The sequence below is a fragment of the Drosophila kikkawai genome, chromosome 3L (genome assembly GCF_030179895.1).
Source record: "Drosophila kikkawai strain 14028-0561.14 chromosome 3L, DkikHiC1v2, whole genome shotgun sequence".
Classification (NCBI taxonomy): Eukaryota; Metazoa; Arthropoda; class Insecta; order Diptera; family Drosophilidae; genus Drosophila; species Drosophila kikkawai.
The window spans coordinates 5,721,433-5,741,364 of NC_091730.1; the positions used below are offsets into that span (position 1 = coordinate 5,721,433).

Sequence of the window (19,932 nt, forward strand, 5' to 3'; positions counted from 1 at the left end):
CCCTTTAAAAAACTTACTGTGTGACGCTAGCCATTCATTGTAATCCAAACCAGCTGGAAGATCCACTAAGGCTTTGAGATCAGCTTCAGGTAATTTACGTTCTAGGACACTCTCCTCCAAATACAATTTGGTGTCTGTTGAATTTTGATCGCCATCGCGTTCCTTGCGACGGGCCTTGCTGCAAAGATACATAAATAAAATCGACAATTAAATAAAATTCATAATTTATGCAAGTATATTATTATATTATAATATTTTCTGTATAAAGAAGTCTCACCCAGCTACGCATAGAAAACTATCGACTGAATCCTGAGCATAACGGTACAGGGTACCAATGGTATCACCGATTTTAGAAGGTATTGTCGTCACTTGCCACATAAAACGTGCTGTTCTCAACAGACATTTAATCACATAAGAGGTGGGTGGGGGTGTCGGTGGGGGCGATGCCGAGGTCGTTGCACTCGTTGTTGTTGTCGTCACAGTTGATGATATCGTTGAGGTCGAGGACGTTGATGGCGAATTACTACTACTGGCCAATTTTCTCTTTGAATCCGTTGCAGATACAAATGTAACTCCCACAATTCTTGTTGTTGGCACCTTTGAGCTTAGAGTTTCTTTCATTTTTTGGTATTGTTTACGTTGTTGCTTTGGTCATCTTGTCTCCTGCGATCCGCAAATGGAATCAAATTAGCCCAAAAACGAAACCAACCGAACCGAACCGAAGCGAGAAACATAAGTCTTATCGCTATGCCTCAGGGAATAAGAACCAAGAGTAAAGTTTTCAGGGGTAATTGTAGGAAAGGGTTTATAGAAAATACTATGAAAGGCCCTAAGGTTGCTTGGGGTCTTAAGATATTTAGATATATCTTGACAGGAAGACCCTACGAACCTTGAAAACTAAGTGAGTTGTGATAATAATTGAAACTTATAAAGGTTAATTACAAGTTCTTAGGTATGTAAGAGAGAGCCTATAAGATCTTATAGGGTTTTATTTGTATATATCTTTAAATATTTGTTAAGGAAAAGAAGAAAATTCTAACTTTTTTGAGTTTCTAATTAAAGTTTGACGAAATGCAAAAGTTTTTCAAACTGAATCTTGCAACTCAAACTATTATAATAACTAAAATCTTGACATAGCGAGTATGAAAAAGCATAATTCTTATCAAAGCTTAGAATCAACAATTGTTTTTTGTATTTTTGTTGGTTTTTATTTATGCAAAGAGACCGGAAAAGTGCGTAGCATGTGCCCAAGCTCAACGAGCCAAATAAAAAAACGTACAAATTTATCAGTGGCAAAGCGGCTCTTTTAAGCATTTAAACAAATAAACTTAGTTCTGATTATAATTATGCCATCCCAGCAGCAGCTCCCCAGCTCCGCCATGAAGGCAGCCAACCGTGCTGATAAAACTTGTACACATAAGCCCATGACTATATAGTCATGGTATATAATGTATATAACCGACAATTGTGCGCATTTGTTTTTTCATTATTTGCTGGTAGGCGGCGAGGCATGGCGCCCACAGGTGAGGCAGAAAGGTAACCCCCATAGAAGTTTCCCGTTTTTTCAGATAATGAAATGGAAATCCACCCGCATCCCATGGAGTGTCAGGTGGGAGAGGCTCTTGAAGTAATAGTTATTCCATCAAGTGCCAAATAAAGCCAAGGACCTTCACATATATATATTATCGATCTAGCTACCTTTGGTCTTTTTTTTTTTGGTTTTGTTTTTTGTGGCTGGAAATTTGCGTGTCAGGTCAGAGAGGCGTTGAGAGGTCGTTCCGTTTGGTTTGTGCTCGAGTCTAGGTTTTAATGCACTGCCACCGGATGTAGCCACCGATGGCACACAAAGATTTGCAGGTAAACTCGAGGCCAGGTGAGAGCCCTGTAATCAGGGGCAACTTGAGGTGGAAAATCCTTGCAAAAATTTCACTACATATCTAGCTGTATTTTTAAGCTTTCAAAAACAAAGCCTACCTTAATAAAGCTTGGGAAAAAATAATAAAAACAAAAGCTGTTTTAAAGTTATAAAAAAGTTATAAACAAGTTGCTAAAAGTTTATGCAAATTTTAAATGCATTTTTCAACTCAAATTGAATTCATTTCCTAAACTCCTTTCCTTGAATTTTCACTCACTCTTTCTCTGGTGGTTTCGTGACCCATATCTCTTGGAGAAGTTTCCAAAAAAACACGTGCTCCTGGCAAGCTCTTAGTCGATTACCCAGTTGTGTCACGGTTTTATGGCTCCTCCGATCGAACGACAACTTCTTTGGGCAAAGAAACCATTAACCCCAACACACAGAAACACAAACACACACTTTTACACACAATTTACACACTGGGCCCAATCAAAGTGACGTGTTATGTGGCGCGATAAGATGGCTTCTTGCCATTTCACAAGAAGTTCCACGGAAACGTCACATCAGCCACTAAAAAACTGGGTTTTATTGAGCTTCCCCCTCATATTTATTTATTTATTTATTTATTTTTTGTTCGTTTTTATACAAATAAACACCTCGCTTGTGTGTAGCAGAATAGCCCGCAAATATTTTTGCACGTTTGGATTTTATTTCGCATTTCGAACTGCCTCGCTGCGAGTCAAGCTAAAACCTAAAACTAAAAGCCAGCGAAGAGCTCCCCCAAAATGGGTGCATAAAAAAATGGTGATAAATAAAATTGAAACTCGAACACAGAAAAACAGTTCCGTGTATTGGCACGAAATGGAATGGATAAAGGTGTGTGTGTGTGTGTGGGAGAGGCTATGACCTTGCGATAAGGCATATAATTTGAAATAATCAATTAGCCAAAATAAGAAAAGATAGAGAAACTCTAGAGTCTAGAGAATATACTATATCTAATAACCAATAAATGAAAGCCCAGTGAGAGAGAGAACCTGTCCTAATGATTTATTTATTATTCTTGCAAACCAAGTGTGATATGAAGCATATGGCCTAAAGCCCAAGGGGGGCTCCAGAAATGGGGCCTATGAGACCCCCATTAGAGTGGCCCTGGGCACACATGTCCCAGGTCCATGCCCAAGCCCATATCCATTCTCATTTCCCTTTCCACCCCTCACTCTGCCATAGCTTTATCACTTCAGATAAGTGCAGGGCACAGGCATGGGCTTTCCCGACTTCAATTTTCGTGTGCCATTTACCCTGGTCTACTATTGCGATAGGCCTGCTCTTCCTCCTCCTCCTCCTCCTAGCCATATGCCACGCACAAAACCAATCACCGTGATATGGATCTATCAATTAAAAGGCTTTTGCTGTTGCCACACATTGTGCTAGGTAGATATAGTTATCTTTTCCTATATGCATATCACACTAAAAAGTCGCACAAACTCAACTTTCAGGTGCTTATCTCAGTTTTTCTTGATAAGAGCTAAACAAATATACATATATTATAAGCCAGGAAGCGTGGCTTTGATTTATAAATAAAGCAAATTAAACTCAAGCTTAAAACTTAAGTACAAAGGAGAGTTCTTATCATTTTATAAATAATTATACATTCCTTGGTTTTATCTTTGTAACAAAAATAAATCATTTTTAATATTTTTTTCTCCCTTTTTTGCCCCTTCTGATAAAATGTATTCCCTACACATTAACCTTGAGGTTATTAAACCCCCACATCATATTCCTATGACACACATATGGCCATAATTAAACGTTTTGTTTATGCTGATATATTTTCTATATCAAAAGCCTGCTGTTTATATTACCCGCTGACGATGATGATGATGATGATAATGAAATTGAAATGGAAATATGGATAAATAGACTGACTAACTGGGCTGATTACTATTACAGAAGAGAGAGAAAGAGAGATAATTGCAATTGAAATGTATTGCCTAATATTCCAGACAATGACTAGAAACAAAAGCCGCATCTCCAACAATAGACAATGGAAGACACCACCAACCAGACTGTCCTGAGGAGCCCTATCGCCGTTTTCCATAACTGCTGATATCAACTCTGTATGTGTGTCTATATGTATTTAGCTAGATAAATACCCGCCTCTACATGAGAAACCGTGTGGGTGAGGTTATTGTTGTTGACGATGTTGAAAGTAACGGGCGTTGTAAGTGGCCAAAGGTGTTGAAATGGCTATAACAACAACAGCCAGAGGGGAGCAAGATATAGGCGAAGTAGTACGATAAGTTAATAGCCACAAATGGGCCAGAATGCAGTCAACAATTACACTGCCAAAGACAAAGGCAAGGAAAGCAAAAAAAACAAAACTGATAAGATACTACTAGAGTAAAGTGATCGGAACATAACACACGCGCTGGGACTATAAAAACCGCGGAAATGTATATTTTTAAATTCCATTAAAAAATAACATCATAAATTATTTAATAGCTTCATAAAATAAAAGCCTTTTTAATAGTATTTTTTTCTTATTAAATATTTTTAAATAGGGATTCATTTCCTTATGACGAAGCTTTCACTGTCAGAATTCGCCACAACCTTTGTTTATTGTCACCCCACAATCATGTCTTGGTTGGAAATGATGTAATGGGTCTATGGTGTCTATGGCTGCCATAAACTCGGCCTCGTCTAACTAGCTCCGTCTCTGACTGATGGGTGTTGTTGTGGTTCAGTTCCAGCTCTCTTTTGTGTTTAAGACTCGAGGCAAAAAGGGCCAGGCCACAGCCACATGAAAAAAATAATATATAGAAAAAAATAACATCTACTGCCGAAATGAGCTTGGAAACGTGACAGAATAATGGCATCACACAAACGTCTCATTGATACACGATATCCCAGGGTGCGATGAAGTAAATGGCATACATAAAAGGCAGCCACAAGCCAAATGTGGGCCAGGTCTCTCAGTCGTCAAAGACGCAAATGGAGCTGCCTCAGATTACACTGGAGTTGGAAATGAAGTTGAGTCTATATGAACATTGTTGATCAAGGCAGATTTTGTGATCTTTTTTTTTGATATTTTTGGGTTTTATAAACAAGGATCTTAAAGTTCATATTTAAAGAGATAATTTTGGGCAAAGAAAAATGTCTAAAAAATGTTTTTTACAAACCATTATTCATATCATTAAGTAGAGATGGGTACCTAAAGGGTCTTTTGGCTCCCAGAAGGATTTCTTTTAATACAAAAATATTAAAACCAGTTGGTCTCTTCTATTATGTACACCCTCTCCACTTGAGAACCATTAACACTGATAATCCCAGGTCACAATTAGGCATTAATTTTCATCTCTGAGATGCAATCCACATCTGGAAATGTATATCTCTGCCTGTGGAAACCGGTTGGAACCGTTCACTCGTCGGATTTTTTCATACAGAATGCATAATAATACTAATGGCGAGGGCGGCTCTAGAGGCCACTCAACCGGGCGCGAATTACGTCATGCCAACGAGCGGTGCATTTATCCAGTTGGATTCACACCACAACTGGACTGACCGACCAAACGATTGTTTACTTTATTGACATGGCCAATAGATAATTATCTATGGAGCTAAGGAACTAGCAAACACCTGAGTAAGCAGAGGTAGCCAAACTTGAGCAATTAAAAGAATATCGAAAGGTTCAAAACCGTATAAATTATCATGGCAAATCGAAGCGGAGTGAAGCCAGCGATCGCCAGCTTAATTAACTCAAGTACAAAGACTGACGATATATGTACATATGTGTGTCTGTCTGCCCTCCTTTGATCGATGTCAATTCGTGAGTCAACCGAATATATGAGCCACCCAAAGGCAGGGAAAATAGGAGACCAAGCACAAGTGCATGGAATAAATCATGGCCGATTAAGAAATCCGTGCATATAGAGGAAACTGTTTCGCTGATTACAATTAAAGTTGAGTCAGGGTGTTATTTTTAAAGCAATTTAAAGGGGTTTAAAAGAAGTATTTTAAAAGAATTTTGAAGGGTGTTTAATTGTTTAAAATAAAAACCTTTTCCTAGGTAAGCCTATTTGTAGGTTTAAATCTTATAAATTTCCATTTTAACTTTCTTAAGTCCTACTCAATCAGTTATTTGTTAAGACTTAGATTTTTTACTATATTTAAATATTTTTAAAACTACTCTTTCCGTTCAACACTGTGTTCCTTGGTCATTATCACTCATCGAAATTGAAGCTTTTTGTTTCGAATAGACCCTCTCAAGATAAGATTATTCCACAAGGAGCTTTCAGATTGCGCTCAACAGCAACTACACATTAACCAATTAACCAATTAAAGGCTTTTCCTATATGTATGTACATTATGTCTCACAATCTTTACATATAGACAGTATGCAAGCGTAACTGCGTTCTGGAGTCAAGTGGCGAAAAAAACAAAAAAACGATTGCAGAAAATGAAAAGAAACTTCACAAAACAGACAATGCGGCGTCGATCTACGGAGAAGGGAGAGCGGGGGGGTTTTAAACAAATGACAAACTTTTTGAAGGTTAATCGCGGGCGGGACGGTGGGGGGGCCGGTTAATCGGGTGTCGAACGCGTTTTTCAAGTCCATTGAAACGAGTGACGCGAGCGCTGGAGCTGACGTTGACGTTAAAGCTAACGTTAAACGCGTATACGTTTACGTTTACGTCGGTTGGGGTTTGTTTTTGAGCACATAAACAAGGAAATATGTTTAAAATGGAATATGTTTCATTATGTTATATTATTATTTATTTTATACAATTTTTATATTGTTGATTTTAGATTAACTATGAGTCACTTTAAAAAGAAATTCATTTTTTTCAAAGAAGTTTTTAATTATAAGTCCCAAAAACAGGCTTGATCTCTTAAAAACAGTTTTGTTTTTGTCACTTTAGTAAATATAATTTTCTGTTATTATTTTCTGTTTGTTTCATGGAGTTTCCTAGTTGTGTTTTGTTTAGTTTCACTCTTCTCTCTCATTTTCCCCGTTTATTCCCCCCCCTTCATTTATGGCTCATTCCGCGTACCGTTAACTGTGGCAAATGAGCTATCGATCACATTAATTTTTTCTAGTGTATAATTTTATGATTTATTGTTGTTTTTTCATTGATTCACTGCCGTTTTGTTTTATTCTTTTGCGTTTTTTTTCTTGTTTAGTTGCGTGCGTGCGGCCCGCCGTCGGCAGCGGAATCAGAAGACTGTCGGTCTGTCTGTCGCGCACCTTTGCCTCGGCGCAGCGCGCTTTGATTGCTGGGGCTAGAGCGAGAGGGCCCGAGCGCCATTAGAAGCGGGAGAGTGAACACAGCGCCACCGAAAGAGAGATTGGGAGCCCGAGCCCCAGCCCGGGGAGAACAAAACAGTGGCAAATCAGCTGTGTGAGTGCTCTCCGGTACGCTCTCTCTCTCTCTCTGTTGCCATCTCACTCTCTCCACCATCACCTGGTCGCTGCACTTTGAATGAAATTGGTAACGGCAGTTTTTGCATTTGAGCTTTCATATATTGCATATATTGCGCAAATACGAAGCGAAGCTCACATAAATTTTGTTATGCAAACACGCGTCGCTGGGTTCTTGTGGCCGCTGCTGCTGCTTCCTCTTCATCTCCTTCCTCTTCCTCCTGTTTCGCGAATGACGCAGACGAATGTCCCCAATGCGAGATGTCGAAGAAGATGGAAGATGAAGACTGCAGAAAAGACGACGTAAGCAGACTACGGAAGAGGTACAGTGCGGTCTGTGTGGACAAGAACCTCTAAAGAGAAACTGCACAAATTCATTGCCTACTTCCAGGGGCTCTGCCTGCTCAATAACTCCCACTCAATATCGCACCTTTAACCAGTTTAAAGTATGCATACGCAAATATATTATTTTATACAATAGAATCAGTATGCAAATTAACTTGTTTAAGTTAATAAACCATCTTAAGTGTATTTATTATTATGGGTTTCATTGTTAAGTTTAATCATTATCTTGAATAATGTCTAGAAGGAATGGAAATCGCTCTGTTGGCAAAATTGTTTTAAAATATAATATGCAGGGTATTTTATAGTCTTAAAAATATTTCAACAACTTTTGAATAAAATGATAATATCCTGCAAGGGTATATTCACCTACAGATTGATTTTTTAAATTTTTGTTAGCTATATTTCTTGCAACATACTTTTCGGCAATATTTGAATTGAATTTGAGTCCTTTTTTATTAATATTCCACCAATTAAATAGCACTTCGACTTTTATTAACATTTTAAAAAATAATCATACGCCCCATATGCCCCTCTAAATAATCATACGCCCCATAAGCCCCTCTATACTACAGAAAAAAAAAACAAAGTACGGCAAAGCGTGCGACAATCAAACAGCTGCGCGCCATCCGAATAAAAATCAAGATGGGCAAGCCAGGGAGGCTGTTGTCTGAGCAAGAAAGCAATAGATTGAGCGAGGGAGATACCGAAACGTTTCGTCAAATTGCTCGTTTGCCCCATCAGCGCTTTTGCCGCTGCCATTTGCCTTTGCCTTTGCCAAGTTCAAAATTATTTAAAACAATTAATATTCATTTTGTTCCGTGTTGTTTTCGTTATGTTGTTCTTGCTGTTGTTGTTGTTCCTTTCAATTAGCCTTGCCAGCGCCGATGATGATGATCATCGGGCTGTCCCGCTTTCGCTCCCATGTGCGCCCCCTCCCTCCCCCACTCGTTTGATGAAGGTGTCAAAAAATTGCAGCCATAAATTAATAAAAACAATCTCACACAAACGGCCAAATAGCCCGAAATTTATTCAATTAATCGCAGCGCCAGAGACAGCAAAACATGAATTTGTATTCTTTAAATATAAAGCTTAATTATACGAACAAAAGAATACAAATTCTTAGGGGAAATTTAAATTATAAAAAAAGCCTTTTATGGGTTTTTATTGAAATTAATAATTGTTTGATGGAATTTTTTTGGAAATAACTTGTTTTTGGAATATTTGAAACAACCTTAAAATTGAATAGCCTACTTTGTGGCGCTCATTGAAAAGGTTTCAAATTCATAAAAAAAATACATTTAATTTGTATTCAATTGTTTATAAATATAGTTAACAATTAAAAACTTTTAACAAATTATTTAGGATAATTTATAGCTTTTCTTTTCTATTGATATCGACAGGATAAAGGCCATTTATATCTACTCAATAGAGGCTGTCTACAGGGAAGTAATTTCCTATTTAATTATATTGTTTTCTGCACAATAGCAATGGACTGCCACACAGATGTTGGCTAAATGATGAAGCTTGGAGTTCTATTGATTTTGCATGTGGAAGTGGCAGACAATGGGAGCCACTGTGGCGTCTGTGGAGCTGCTCATGGCAAACGCATTAATCTATCAGAGCCACGCTCCATTTACCCGAGGGAGCGGTGCTGTAGACATATACTACAACCTCACCCCAATGCGATGCAATGAAATGTATGTCACAATTAACAATGGAAATTACGCATTAATCAAGCACAACAACAACAACAACAGCCATGACAACAAAGTTTCACAAAATATTGAACGGTGTTTATAATTAATTAGGAAGATTCTTTAGAGAATAATTTAATTCAATTTAATATATTTTTATGAGCTATACAAAAAATATATAGAAAAGTAAGCTTTTCTTTCTGTGTAAACCCCTATAAAGCCATGGTAATAGAGCTCAGGAAAAATACATTTTAATTAATTTAATTTTTCGGTTGTTGTTTTTTGTCCAAGGCGGATGTCTGACTGTGGATTTAAGGGGGTTATTGGAGGGGAAATGGTTAAAGCTGCGATATGAATCAGCTTTTGCCAAATTGTGAACGAATCCCCATCATTTTGCCGCTGTCTCTATCTCTTTTACTTTGGCACAAGACAAAGCCCCGGCTATAAATCGCAAAGTACCGTTTTGCCAGCTTTGGCTTTTCGGCTGTGGCACTCAGTCAGCATACGAAAAACGGGTAGGAAAACCAATATATCTAAGAGTAAATACCCTGTTTCTTAGAGGTTAGTTTGAACTTATTATTAAAGAATTTATATAGTATTTTTGCGGAATTTTGTAAGCTTAAATTGATGTTAAGAAACCCATATAGAAATTTCTTTTAATAATGCATTTTAAATTTAATTTCCCATGAGAATAAAGTTGTACCGGGTTCCGGTTTGATTATATCTTAGAAAAATACATCTCAGATCTAGATCTAGTTGCTGAATAACATGTTTCTTTTAGACATCTTTATGTGAATCCAGTACAACTCATCATACTTAAGTTTGCCGCGGTATAACCAGAATCATCGCATGCTGAGCGAGAGAGCCAAGTTATTGGCTGGGAATGGGAACTGGTAACTGGTAAGTGGTGACTGGTGACGGTAGACTCTGGCTCTGACTGGTTACTGGTTACTGGAGACTGCTAACTACTAACTGGGAGAAGAGTCTCTCTCTCGCAAACACAGCTGACGACAGCAGCTGTTGGATTTTGGTGTTCGTTTTTGTGGGTGACTCATTTGGCCCCCAACTACACCACACCTTCCAGCGGTCATCCAAAGACCAAAGTCGGGTGACTGACATTAATGTTTTGCTGATGAAGGCAAAAAGACACAAAGTAATAATAATAATAATGGAAAGTATTTAAAAGAGAGAAAGAGAGGAGGAGAGAGGGTGGGGAGAGGCTACCCAACGACAGGTAGATGGATGGCAGCTGATGACGGGCCATCACATGTGGCTAAATGGATTAAAAAGCGGCCAAAAGAAAGAGAGAGAGAGAGAGGAAAAGCGCTGGCTGAGCCACAGCCGGAACTTGGTCCGAAGTCAAGGTAAACTTTTATGAGCTATACATTACTCACTTTTTTTTTTGCTTCTGCAATTTTGCATGCGGGTGAAATTGAAAATACAAATACACTGTAGAAAACCCATAAAAGTTGGCAAAGTGTGTTTGTGGTGGCAATTACTGGAGACCAAACCCACAAAGACAGTCCATTAAGACATAAAAAAGACAATTGATGGTCTTATTTTAAGGCTTTTTAAACCGAGAGACCTACAAGTCTTATAGCCTCTTTTTTGAAGCTTCAGCTACAATTGTCAACATTTTGGCTTCAGCTTGAACTTAAAGTGGCTTTTGGTGAATTGGAAATTTCCGCTGACCTTTACTGCTTTGGCTCTGGGTTCCTCTTCGTGTTCCAAATCTTCAGGCTAATGGTCAAATAATTACATTCAGCATCTGGACAGCTAACGTTATCCGCCGGCTACCGTTGCACAATTGTCGGTGGGTTAGGGGTCGCGGGTTCAAACGCAAAAGAACACAGTTGGTTTTATGGCAATTGTTTCTCTTACCAAAACGGAGAAGTAATTGCTCTCAAGATTTAAGCCATTTTTTCTAAATGTGCCGTTGGGTTTTTTAGAGGTCAATCAGTGGGTCATCTTGACTTACAAAGAAATCTGGTGATTTTTTAGACAGTTATAATATTATTTTAATACTATATTTAGCTCATTAAATTACAAATTCAAAAGCTTATAAAATTTATAAAATATTAAGCTTATAATTAATTACCAGAAAACAGGTTACATTTCACGTACAAGTATAAGTTAGGCAATGATATATACTATATACCCAAAGAACATTTCAAGTTCTAATTCTTGGGTTCCTCTGGAAGGCTAATTACCTGGTTCCCCATCGCTGGTTCGCCGTTGTAGCCAGCAGGTAATCGTAACGAACTCCAAGTACCTTGATACGCCTGCTGGCTGCACTAATTCCAGCTTGATCCGGAGGCGCTTTGTCTTTGTCTCCGCCACAGCTGTTCCCTTTGTCAGTGAGACAGTCACTCAGTCAGTCAGTCAGTTAGTCATTAAGTGGTCCAGTGCGTGGAGTGTCAATGAACGACGGCAACAGAAGCTTGGGATCGCCAGAGCACCTGTTCTCGTTTTGAATACGAGCCCCCAAGGTGGCTGTCTGTGACAGCTGTTTGTCGGCGGCGGGTTAAGGTCCGGATGATTAGCAATCGGAGCTAATGGAGAACGGAATGGAAAGCTTACTGGGACTCCCAGCTACATCAATCTAAATTCTGCAAAAATCTCTCTCAGTCTCTGGCCAAAAATGGATTGCGCTCGTAAATCGTAAATCAGCAAAAGCAAAATGGGCAAGGCTATAAAAGACCGGCATGGCATACAAAACATATTAAATTGGGACAGGAAATTAAAACGTTAGCTACCAGCTGGAGCAGAAACGGTAACAGCAACGGCCAGCTCTCCCGGCCATATGATAAGCCCAATGTCCGGGGGCCCCCAAAACATGTGGAGCGAGAAACCCAACGAGCCAAAGTTGGAGGAGCAGCTGGCCAAAGGGCAGGGGAAAATGTTATAGCAACCAAGATTAATAATGGTCCAACAGGGGAGTATATAACACACACACACGCTAGGATTACTATAAGAAAAAAGTGCAAGTAACATGTATGTACTTCACTGGAGCGGAGTGGACCCATTGTAATAGAGGTATTTGAAGCCAGAGGGCTTGGAGGGGTAAAGACTTGAAGGCGGTGTCCATTTCCTTCTTTGCTGGTTGAGTGAAACTCTGGTTGCCAGGCAACAACTTATTAAAGGATAAATTAGACTTTTTCAGTGCGACCAAAAGCGTTTATGATCCTGTGAGCCTACTTAGTGTGACCAAGGACTTTTAAAAATTGAAAAGTACTTTATTTAAATATTACCACTTATTATTATTATTACTTTTTTTAACAAAACAGTCGTGTTTCGAAATATTAAAAGGTTTTACTAGCTCTGACTTCTTATTTGAAAATATAATAAATTATATTTTAAGATTTAAGACCTATTAGTCAGTCTGAAATTTAACAACTAATTCTCCAAGCTCTGAATAGTAGTTTGGGTTAAACAAATATATTTTTTTAACATTTTATTTGAATAAAAATCCACCAAAATAATTAGCATATTGCTGACAAAGCCAACCAGGAAGCTTCTTGGGTGTGAACAAATCATTTTGCGGATATTTTCTTTGTGTTCAATTACCTCCAAAAGTACAGTTGTGTTTCTTCTTGAACGAAGACAATATTCCTCATTTATAAAGACTTCAGTTTTTGTTAAATTTTTTGTTTGTTTACATGGGTTAGCTTCTATTTTTTATATTCAAATTTTGGACTTCTTGAAGAAAACCAAAGCAAATAAGACAATCAAAAACTTTTGAGCATTATTATGTAAATTCTTTCAACGCCGGGTCTTGGGTTTGGGTCTGGTGGTAGCTCAGTGTGCCATTGACACTCTCTGTGGGTCTATTGGCTCGACAGGTTTATCATCATCATTTTCATAATGCGCCCTTCCCTGCAACTCCTACTCCGCCTCCTCCTCCTCCTCCATCTTGGTTGCTTAACAAATGACTGCTGTTATGAGTTTCGGTTCTCCTGCTTGGCTTGTATACCCATACAGTTAGTCATTGTTTTGGAGGAGGAGGTGGAGTAGCCGAGTGTGTGTTTATGTGAGTTGCATTTACAAAGACGACCCCCAAAAAACAAGCGAACAAGTCGTTAACTCAGAACCCAAACTCCACCCCCCACGGGTACATCTTCCCGGTTATATAGAATTCCTATTTCTATAGTATATATTTATGGCTGCTCATGTATGTCAATATTTGGTTTCCTAACTAATTATCAGTTCAGCGCACTCGCTGGCAGAGTGTCAACGCTTTGCGGTTGTCTCACCTCGGTAATTCGAGAGAGTTCGTTTAACTTTGCTTTTCAAATGAAACCAAATAAGGCTTGCTTTTCGGCTAAATTTGGATCTGGTAAATAAGGAAGCAAGCACAGCATCAGTTTGAGCCCAGTTACAGAGGGGCTATGGGGTCACCACCACCTCATTTTTAGGTGACCTTCGAGGGGCGCATTATTTTATTTTTTAGGCATAAATTTAGTTGGCCGCCTTTTGTTTCAGTTTCAGTTTCTATTTCGGTTTCTGTTTGCTTCTCGGCTGCTTCCACTGCTTGTGATGTTTTAATTGCCGCTTGAACCTTGAATTTGCACACACCACAGAGTGCTTTTGGTGGTCACCAAGAAAAGAAACCGAATGAGAAAAAAAAACTCCACAAAAGCAGCTTGAGAAATGCTCGTAATTAAAGCCATAAAAATGAGTAAATACCGCATTTATCTGTAGCTCTGCTCTGTTTTCAGCGTTCTTTATTGTTCGTTAGTTTTTTATTTTCGGCTTCCTTTGTTCGACCTCTGACACGGGCAAGCAAAGTATTTCCCTAATGCGTACAAATTATTACTTTGTGCAATTCTCCATGACTCGACCTTAGAAAGTTGATCGCTAACGAGCTTAATGTTGATGGTAATACATTAATAGTAATTATCAAACACAAAAACTAGATCATAAATCATAAGGAACTGAGCGGGAAAAATATATAACAATATATATTCGGGGAATATATCTCTTTAGATCTAGAAATGTCATATTTCCGCTCAAGTTTATGTTTTTTTAGGGTTATATATCTTTGCTGAACTTGTCTTATCAATTGAAACCCCAAAATTATGAATAAATCTCCTTCTAAATTTTTAATATTTAAAAATACTTTTTCTTAATCTCCATTTTGATTACCAGTTTTTAAATGATGGTAATTTTTTTAGTCATAAGAACTTCTCTTGTATTTTTTGGGTAATTAATAACTTAACTAACAATATGATTGACACTTCCACCAGCGTCATCATCTCATAACTGGATACCACCTCTCACCAAATCGACTGCCTAACTTTGGTAGAAGATTGACCGGATTGGGGACTCCCCTCTGCCTTAAGCTACCCCCTCTCCAGGGTCTATTGTTCTTGAAGAACATTATAAATTCAATTCAAAATGGGGGGAATATATTGGATATATATTTCAACACTTACGCAACCAATCCGCCCAAGAAGGCAACTGGACCCCCGCCAATGAGACGGATCTTGCGATGACAGGAATCGAAGAGAGAGGTTCGGGTGGGCGCCTGCGAAGTGGGTGACATGATGTGGCCACCACTGCTGGGATAATGTCGATCGCTTGGCCTGCTAATGAGCAGTTGTTGCTGCTTTTGGTGTTGCTGTTGCTGCTTTTGATGTTGTTGCTGCTGCTGCTGCTGCTGTTGTATTTCTGCTGCTTTCCACGCTTGTTGTTCACTTGTTTTGCAATTGTAATTACCAATGTAGTTGTTATTGTTGCTGGTGTGAGTGCTGTTTTTACTGTTTCTATAATGAGTGTTGTTATGATTGTTAATGCAACTATTAGACAAACTGTTGCTGCTGCTGGCACTGCCGCTGCTGTTGCTGTTGATGCTGCGACAACTGCCGTCGTCGTCGTCGGTTGATGTGGCTAATGCTGTTGCTGCTGCTGTTGCTGGTTTTGGCTTCTTGTTGCGCCTGAGAGCCGCCGTGAAATTGTAGCTGCTTGGCTCCTTCTTTTTCTTGGGTTTCTTTAGCAATTGCTCCGAGTTTGAGGCTACCAGAAAAAGTAAACTTTTGTCACCTGAATGTTGCTTTTGCTGCGTGAAATAATATTCTGTATCATGTGTCTCTTCCACAGGCTTATTTTGCTGCCTAAGCCTTTGCAGTAGGGTTTTCCGCGGATGTTGCTGCTGCTTGCCACTTGGTGTTGCTGCTGCTGCTGTTGGTGTCGATGTTGTCTTCGTTCCGAAGCCAAGTTGCACGATGTGCTGTGTGGGAGCTCTCAACATTATTCACTGTCACTTTTCACTGTTTTCTGCTTTATTTTGTCACTATAATTTACTCATTTGCTGTTGTTGTTGTTGCTGTTGACTCACACTCATTTTAATTTTATTCAGTTTGTTTTTTTGCATCTTTCACTCTTGTTTAAGCTAAAACTTTCTTCTAAATAAAGAAAATAAATAACAAAACGAGGGGGGAATTAGCGAACTTTCAACTTTATGTTGGCCATTCCCTTTTTTGAAAACTTCTCTTCGTGCTGTGTGTGTGTCATTCATGGGCTTCAAACATTTTTCCACAAGAACTGCACAGTGGTATGCATGGCTTAAAATCATAGCTCTTGGGTTAAAAATAAAATAATTGTGACATGCCACACATTGACTTCCAAAAATACCAAGAACAACTGGCCAGAGATTTTGACGAAAGCCCTAATCCCCGTCTAATCCCAAACCAAATCGGCAGCAATTTTGTAATAAATTCCCCTTCGGTAATCTTCCACAGTGCCAAGAGCCACAAGCTTTTATGTATATATATCTGTATATATTTATTATTTAGTTTGTGCTCGCTTTTTGTGCATAAATATTCCTTTGCCTCTATATATATTTGTGTGTGTATATATATATTCAAGTATATATATTTATATTTGTCGTTAGAAAACGCGATCGCGTGAGTTTTTTCGACTCGTTGCGTAGTTCACACAAAACAAAAACAACACCCATGAGTAAATTGGCAATGAGTGTGAATGTGATTGTGAATGTGAGTGATTTGAGTAGGCGCATGTTGGTGTGAGTTGCTAAGCTAAAATCCGCTTATATGTTAATTAGATTTACTACAGAAAATGAATTATAAGTTTCTTCTTATTTGTATTTTGTTTTTTTCGGAACTTTTGCGGTGCTCCACAGCTAATTTGTTTGGCTTTTCGCTTTTCGCCAGCTGCATCAACATTTAATTAATGCAAATGCCTCAACAATCGAGGGAACAACAAGTTTAAAGATTTAATTGTACAAATATAAAAGACAAAAACCAATTCGAGAGTTCCTTTTCACATTCGGCACGAGATTGTCTTCTTATTTATGCTGTTTTTCAAGTCGTACTTTAGGCCAACTCTGTGTGGCACAGGCCAAAAGAAAAAGAAAGTAAGAGACGGCGGCGGCAGCGGCGTCATCCGCTGCTTACGCAATCTTGCTCAGGAAAAAAAGCGAAACGACGAGGCAAAATTAAAACACATCATTAAAGAAGCACACGGCCAAGAAATGGGCTGGGCCCCAAAGAAACTGGAAAACCTCCAACTTGACGAATAAAAAGAAGGCGGAGACCAGGAAGGAGCAGAGGAAACGCTAAAGACTGGAGTCTGTGCAGAGTGTCAAAATTCGAAAAATATAAAAAAGGAGTCGAACACCCGATAACCTTCACCCAAATACCCACTTGTAAAGGGGATTGGGTCCACCCCAGCCTGGCTTAAAAAGAGAAGGGAAAATAAATGAAAAGCTGGTTTGAAGGGAAACTATTTGGTTAAAGCAAATTAAAACTCTTTTTGTAATGTTAGAAAAAGGATAAATCATAGTTAAGTTTAGGGGAAGTCTTGGTTAAGACATGGAAAAATCGTGGATGAATCTTGGATGAATCAGGGATGAATCGTGGATGAATCAGGGATGAACATGGATGATGCATGGATATAAGAACGATGGCCTTTTTTATAACTAACAAAAATAGGATGGCAAAAGCTTTCCTTTAAAACGATTTCATGATAAATAAATTTAATTTAATATTTGTTTATTTCTTTTTTTTAACCAAAACCAGTGACATAACTATTTTTAAATCTATTTAAAATTTTTTAAAATTTAATTTATACTTGGAATCTTTAACAATTAACAATCTCCCACTTCTAGCTTAATCTGAATCATATTCCAAAACTTAAACCAAAAAAAAAATTCAAGGAAAAAAATCCCTGATAAGATTCTTCGGATGAAAGCTAATGCCACCCAAACCGATTAAGCCCGGACTCAACTCAATGATTACCATATCGCCAAATATGACACATGGGTTTCTTTCTTCATTACTTTTCATCTCAACTTTATGCTACAGAATTTCCCGGCACATGACATCCAAGAAAAAGCTTATCTGGCTTTAATAACGTGCCCGATGGGCGAATTTAGTGATTCAGTGGCACGAGTCAAGCGAGAAACATACAAGTATATATGTTACGTCAGCCATAAAACTCTTGGAAAAAGTAAAAGAAAAAGGTGTGAAAAATAGAATGGACTCAGTTTTGACACCACCTTGGAAATTGGTGAACTTTCACAACCGAAACGAGTGTGCTCGAGATGGAATTGGTTGGGATGACGATAATGACGATGATGATGGGTGGTGGCCAGTGCTGAAAAATCGAAAGTGTGCCTGTGTAAAACACTTCTTAACCCTGACAATGGAAAGGGGAAACTTTCTATGGCTTTTAATTAGCGAATTACATGCATGCGATTCTGAAATCTTTTCGGCCTCGTCATGTTTGATAATGCTTTTGTGAATGTATTTCCATTTCCAGGCACGTCGTCGTGGCTAGAATTAAGCCAAGCTGACAACCATGAAAGTTTCCAAAGAAAGCCAGAGTGCAAAAAGCATGATCACTATGATGATGATGATGACACTTGGGATTTTGGGAGGTTCCTCCTCCTAACCGGCAATTGACACCACTAGAAAATTGGGGCGGGTGGCTCAGCTGAGCTAAGCTTGTGTGTGTTGTGTGTGTTGTGAGTGTGCGCAACACGCTTCGAGAATTTTAAAATGAAAGTTCGTGCCCGTTCCACGGTTGACAAAGCATGCGGAAATCTCAGAGGAAAGAAGTAAATCGCTTAAGAGCGGAGCAAAGATAAGTTGAAATAAAAGTCTAGGCAAGAAGAAAAAACACAAAATAATTATATTATTTTAATGTGTTTTCTCTGCTCTGTCGGCTGCTTGACTTTTCCTCTGCTTTTCCTCTTGTTTATCCGCAGCAGCTGTCGTTTTCTAGCTGGCATTACTGTGAATTTTCAATTAAGCCAAGTTGCTTTTGCTGCTGCTAACCATTCCTTTTCAACGTGGCTGCTGCACACCAAAATGATGATGATGATGATGATGATGAAAGCTTTCTCCACTCTATACCCCTCGTACTGCCGATTCTTCGCTCGAGCGCCTTGGAAGGGTTTCGACTTCGAGTCTCAGTGCTCGCTCAGCGGATCTGGCGAAGCAAGAAGTGTCATGGAGTGGCAAGGTTATGCGCTGTGCATAAGCAATTAGCTTTGCGGTTTCCACTCTCGGATGATATATCTGTTGTGTACCGCTTTGTACGCTTTGCCAGAGAGTCAGCCAACCAGGCAGCTTTGAGGTCACACACATACAGTATAAGTAAAGTAGAAATGGAAATTGATTTGGCGCAACTTCGATCATTATTACTGGGGGAACAACAGCCAAATGGGAACATCTAGGGGGAAAACGTTTTGGATTGCTTACTAATTCGCTTGGGGAAGATGTTTCAGTGATGTTTCATCATAGCTTGTAAAGTTTACATTTAGATTTACACATATTCTCTAGTATCTTGGACAAACATAATGCTTTGGTAATAAAAATTTTGCTGAAATACACAGCAGCTGTCTCTAATTTTATATATTTTTTTGTATATTGATCTATTTTCTGTTTTAATGTAGCATGTCTTATTTTTTGACTTATATTTTGATTAATTCATTATAATAATACTACTACAAATTAGTTCAAATGACTTCTTTCAAGAAGATTGGTGTAAATCAATAACTAATATGTATTATCTGTATCAAATTGTTGTAACATTATGATTATCATTTCACAATAATGTTTGGTGACCTTAATTCGAGAGAGATCGTGGAAAATAGATCACTTCTTTGAAGAAAATATATAAAGAAGAAAAAAATAAGAGGAAATTAAATAGCAATTTTCATTTTACAGTGATCTTAACATAATTTCTTTAGTCATGGATCACAATATATAATAATTACCATAAGCAAAACGAATAAAGAATCAAGAATTTATGAAAATATCAAATTTTTTAAGTAAAAATCCACAAACTTACAAGGGAAATATAAGTAAAAGTAATCCAAGATTATAAAAAAAAAATTTTAGAAAATTTTAAATAAATAGTTTTTACTTCAGCAAGCTCTTTAATAATTTCCAATATAATCTAAAGTTTAAATAAATCAAAATAATGACTCAAATCATCTCTTAAAACTTGCTTTTCACAATTATCTACCTTATTAAAGAAATAAACTGGAGTAGATAGGTCAATTCAGGCCCAACCCTAGCCCCAAAATTCAAGGGCTCGACCCTTTCAGATGATGGATCACCATCCCATATAGATCGTGTACTTGGATCAAT

The 19,932-nt window shown here is 38.2% G+C and overlaps 1 protein-coding gene across 4 annotated transcripts in view; it reads right to left on the reverse strand.

Annotated features, from left to right (window-relative positions):
* Mob2 (MOB kinase activator 2) overlaps nucleotides 1–19,932 on the reverse strand; it is a 45,042-nt gene that overhangs the window by 5,507 nt on the left and 19,603 nt on the right. For 2 of the 4 annotated variants that reach the window (XM_017165732.3, XM_017165730.3), the window contains exon 2: nucleotides 18–178. In XM_017165732.3, the coding sequence (XP_017021221.1) occupies nucleotides 18–178 (161 nt within the window). Of the gene's footprint in view, nucleotides 1–17; nucleotides 179–277; nucleotides 664–6,906; nucleotides 7,064–14,748; nucleotides 15,718–19,932 lie in introns of those variants that run through there. The other 2 variants (XM_017165731.3, XM_017165729.3) reach the window with 2 other exon arrangements.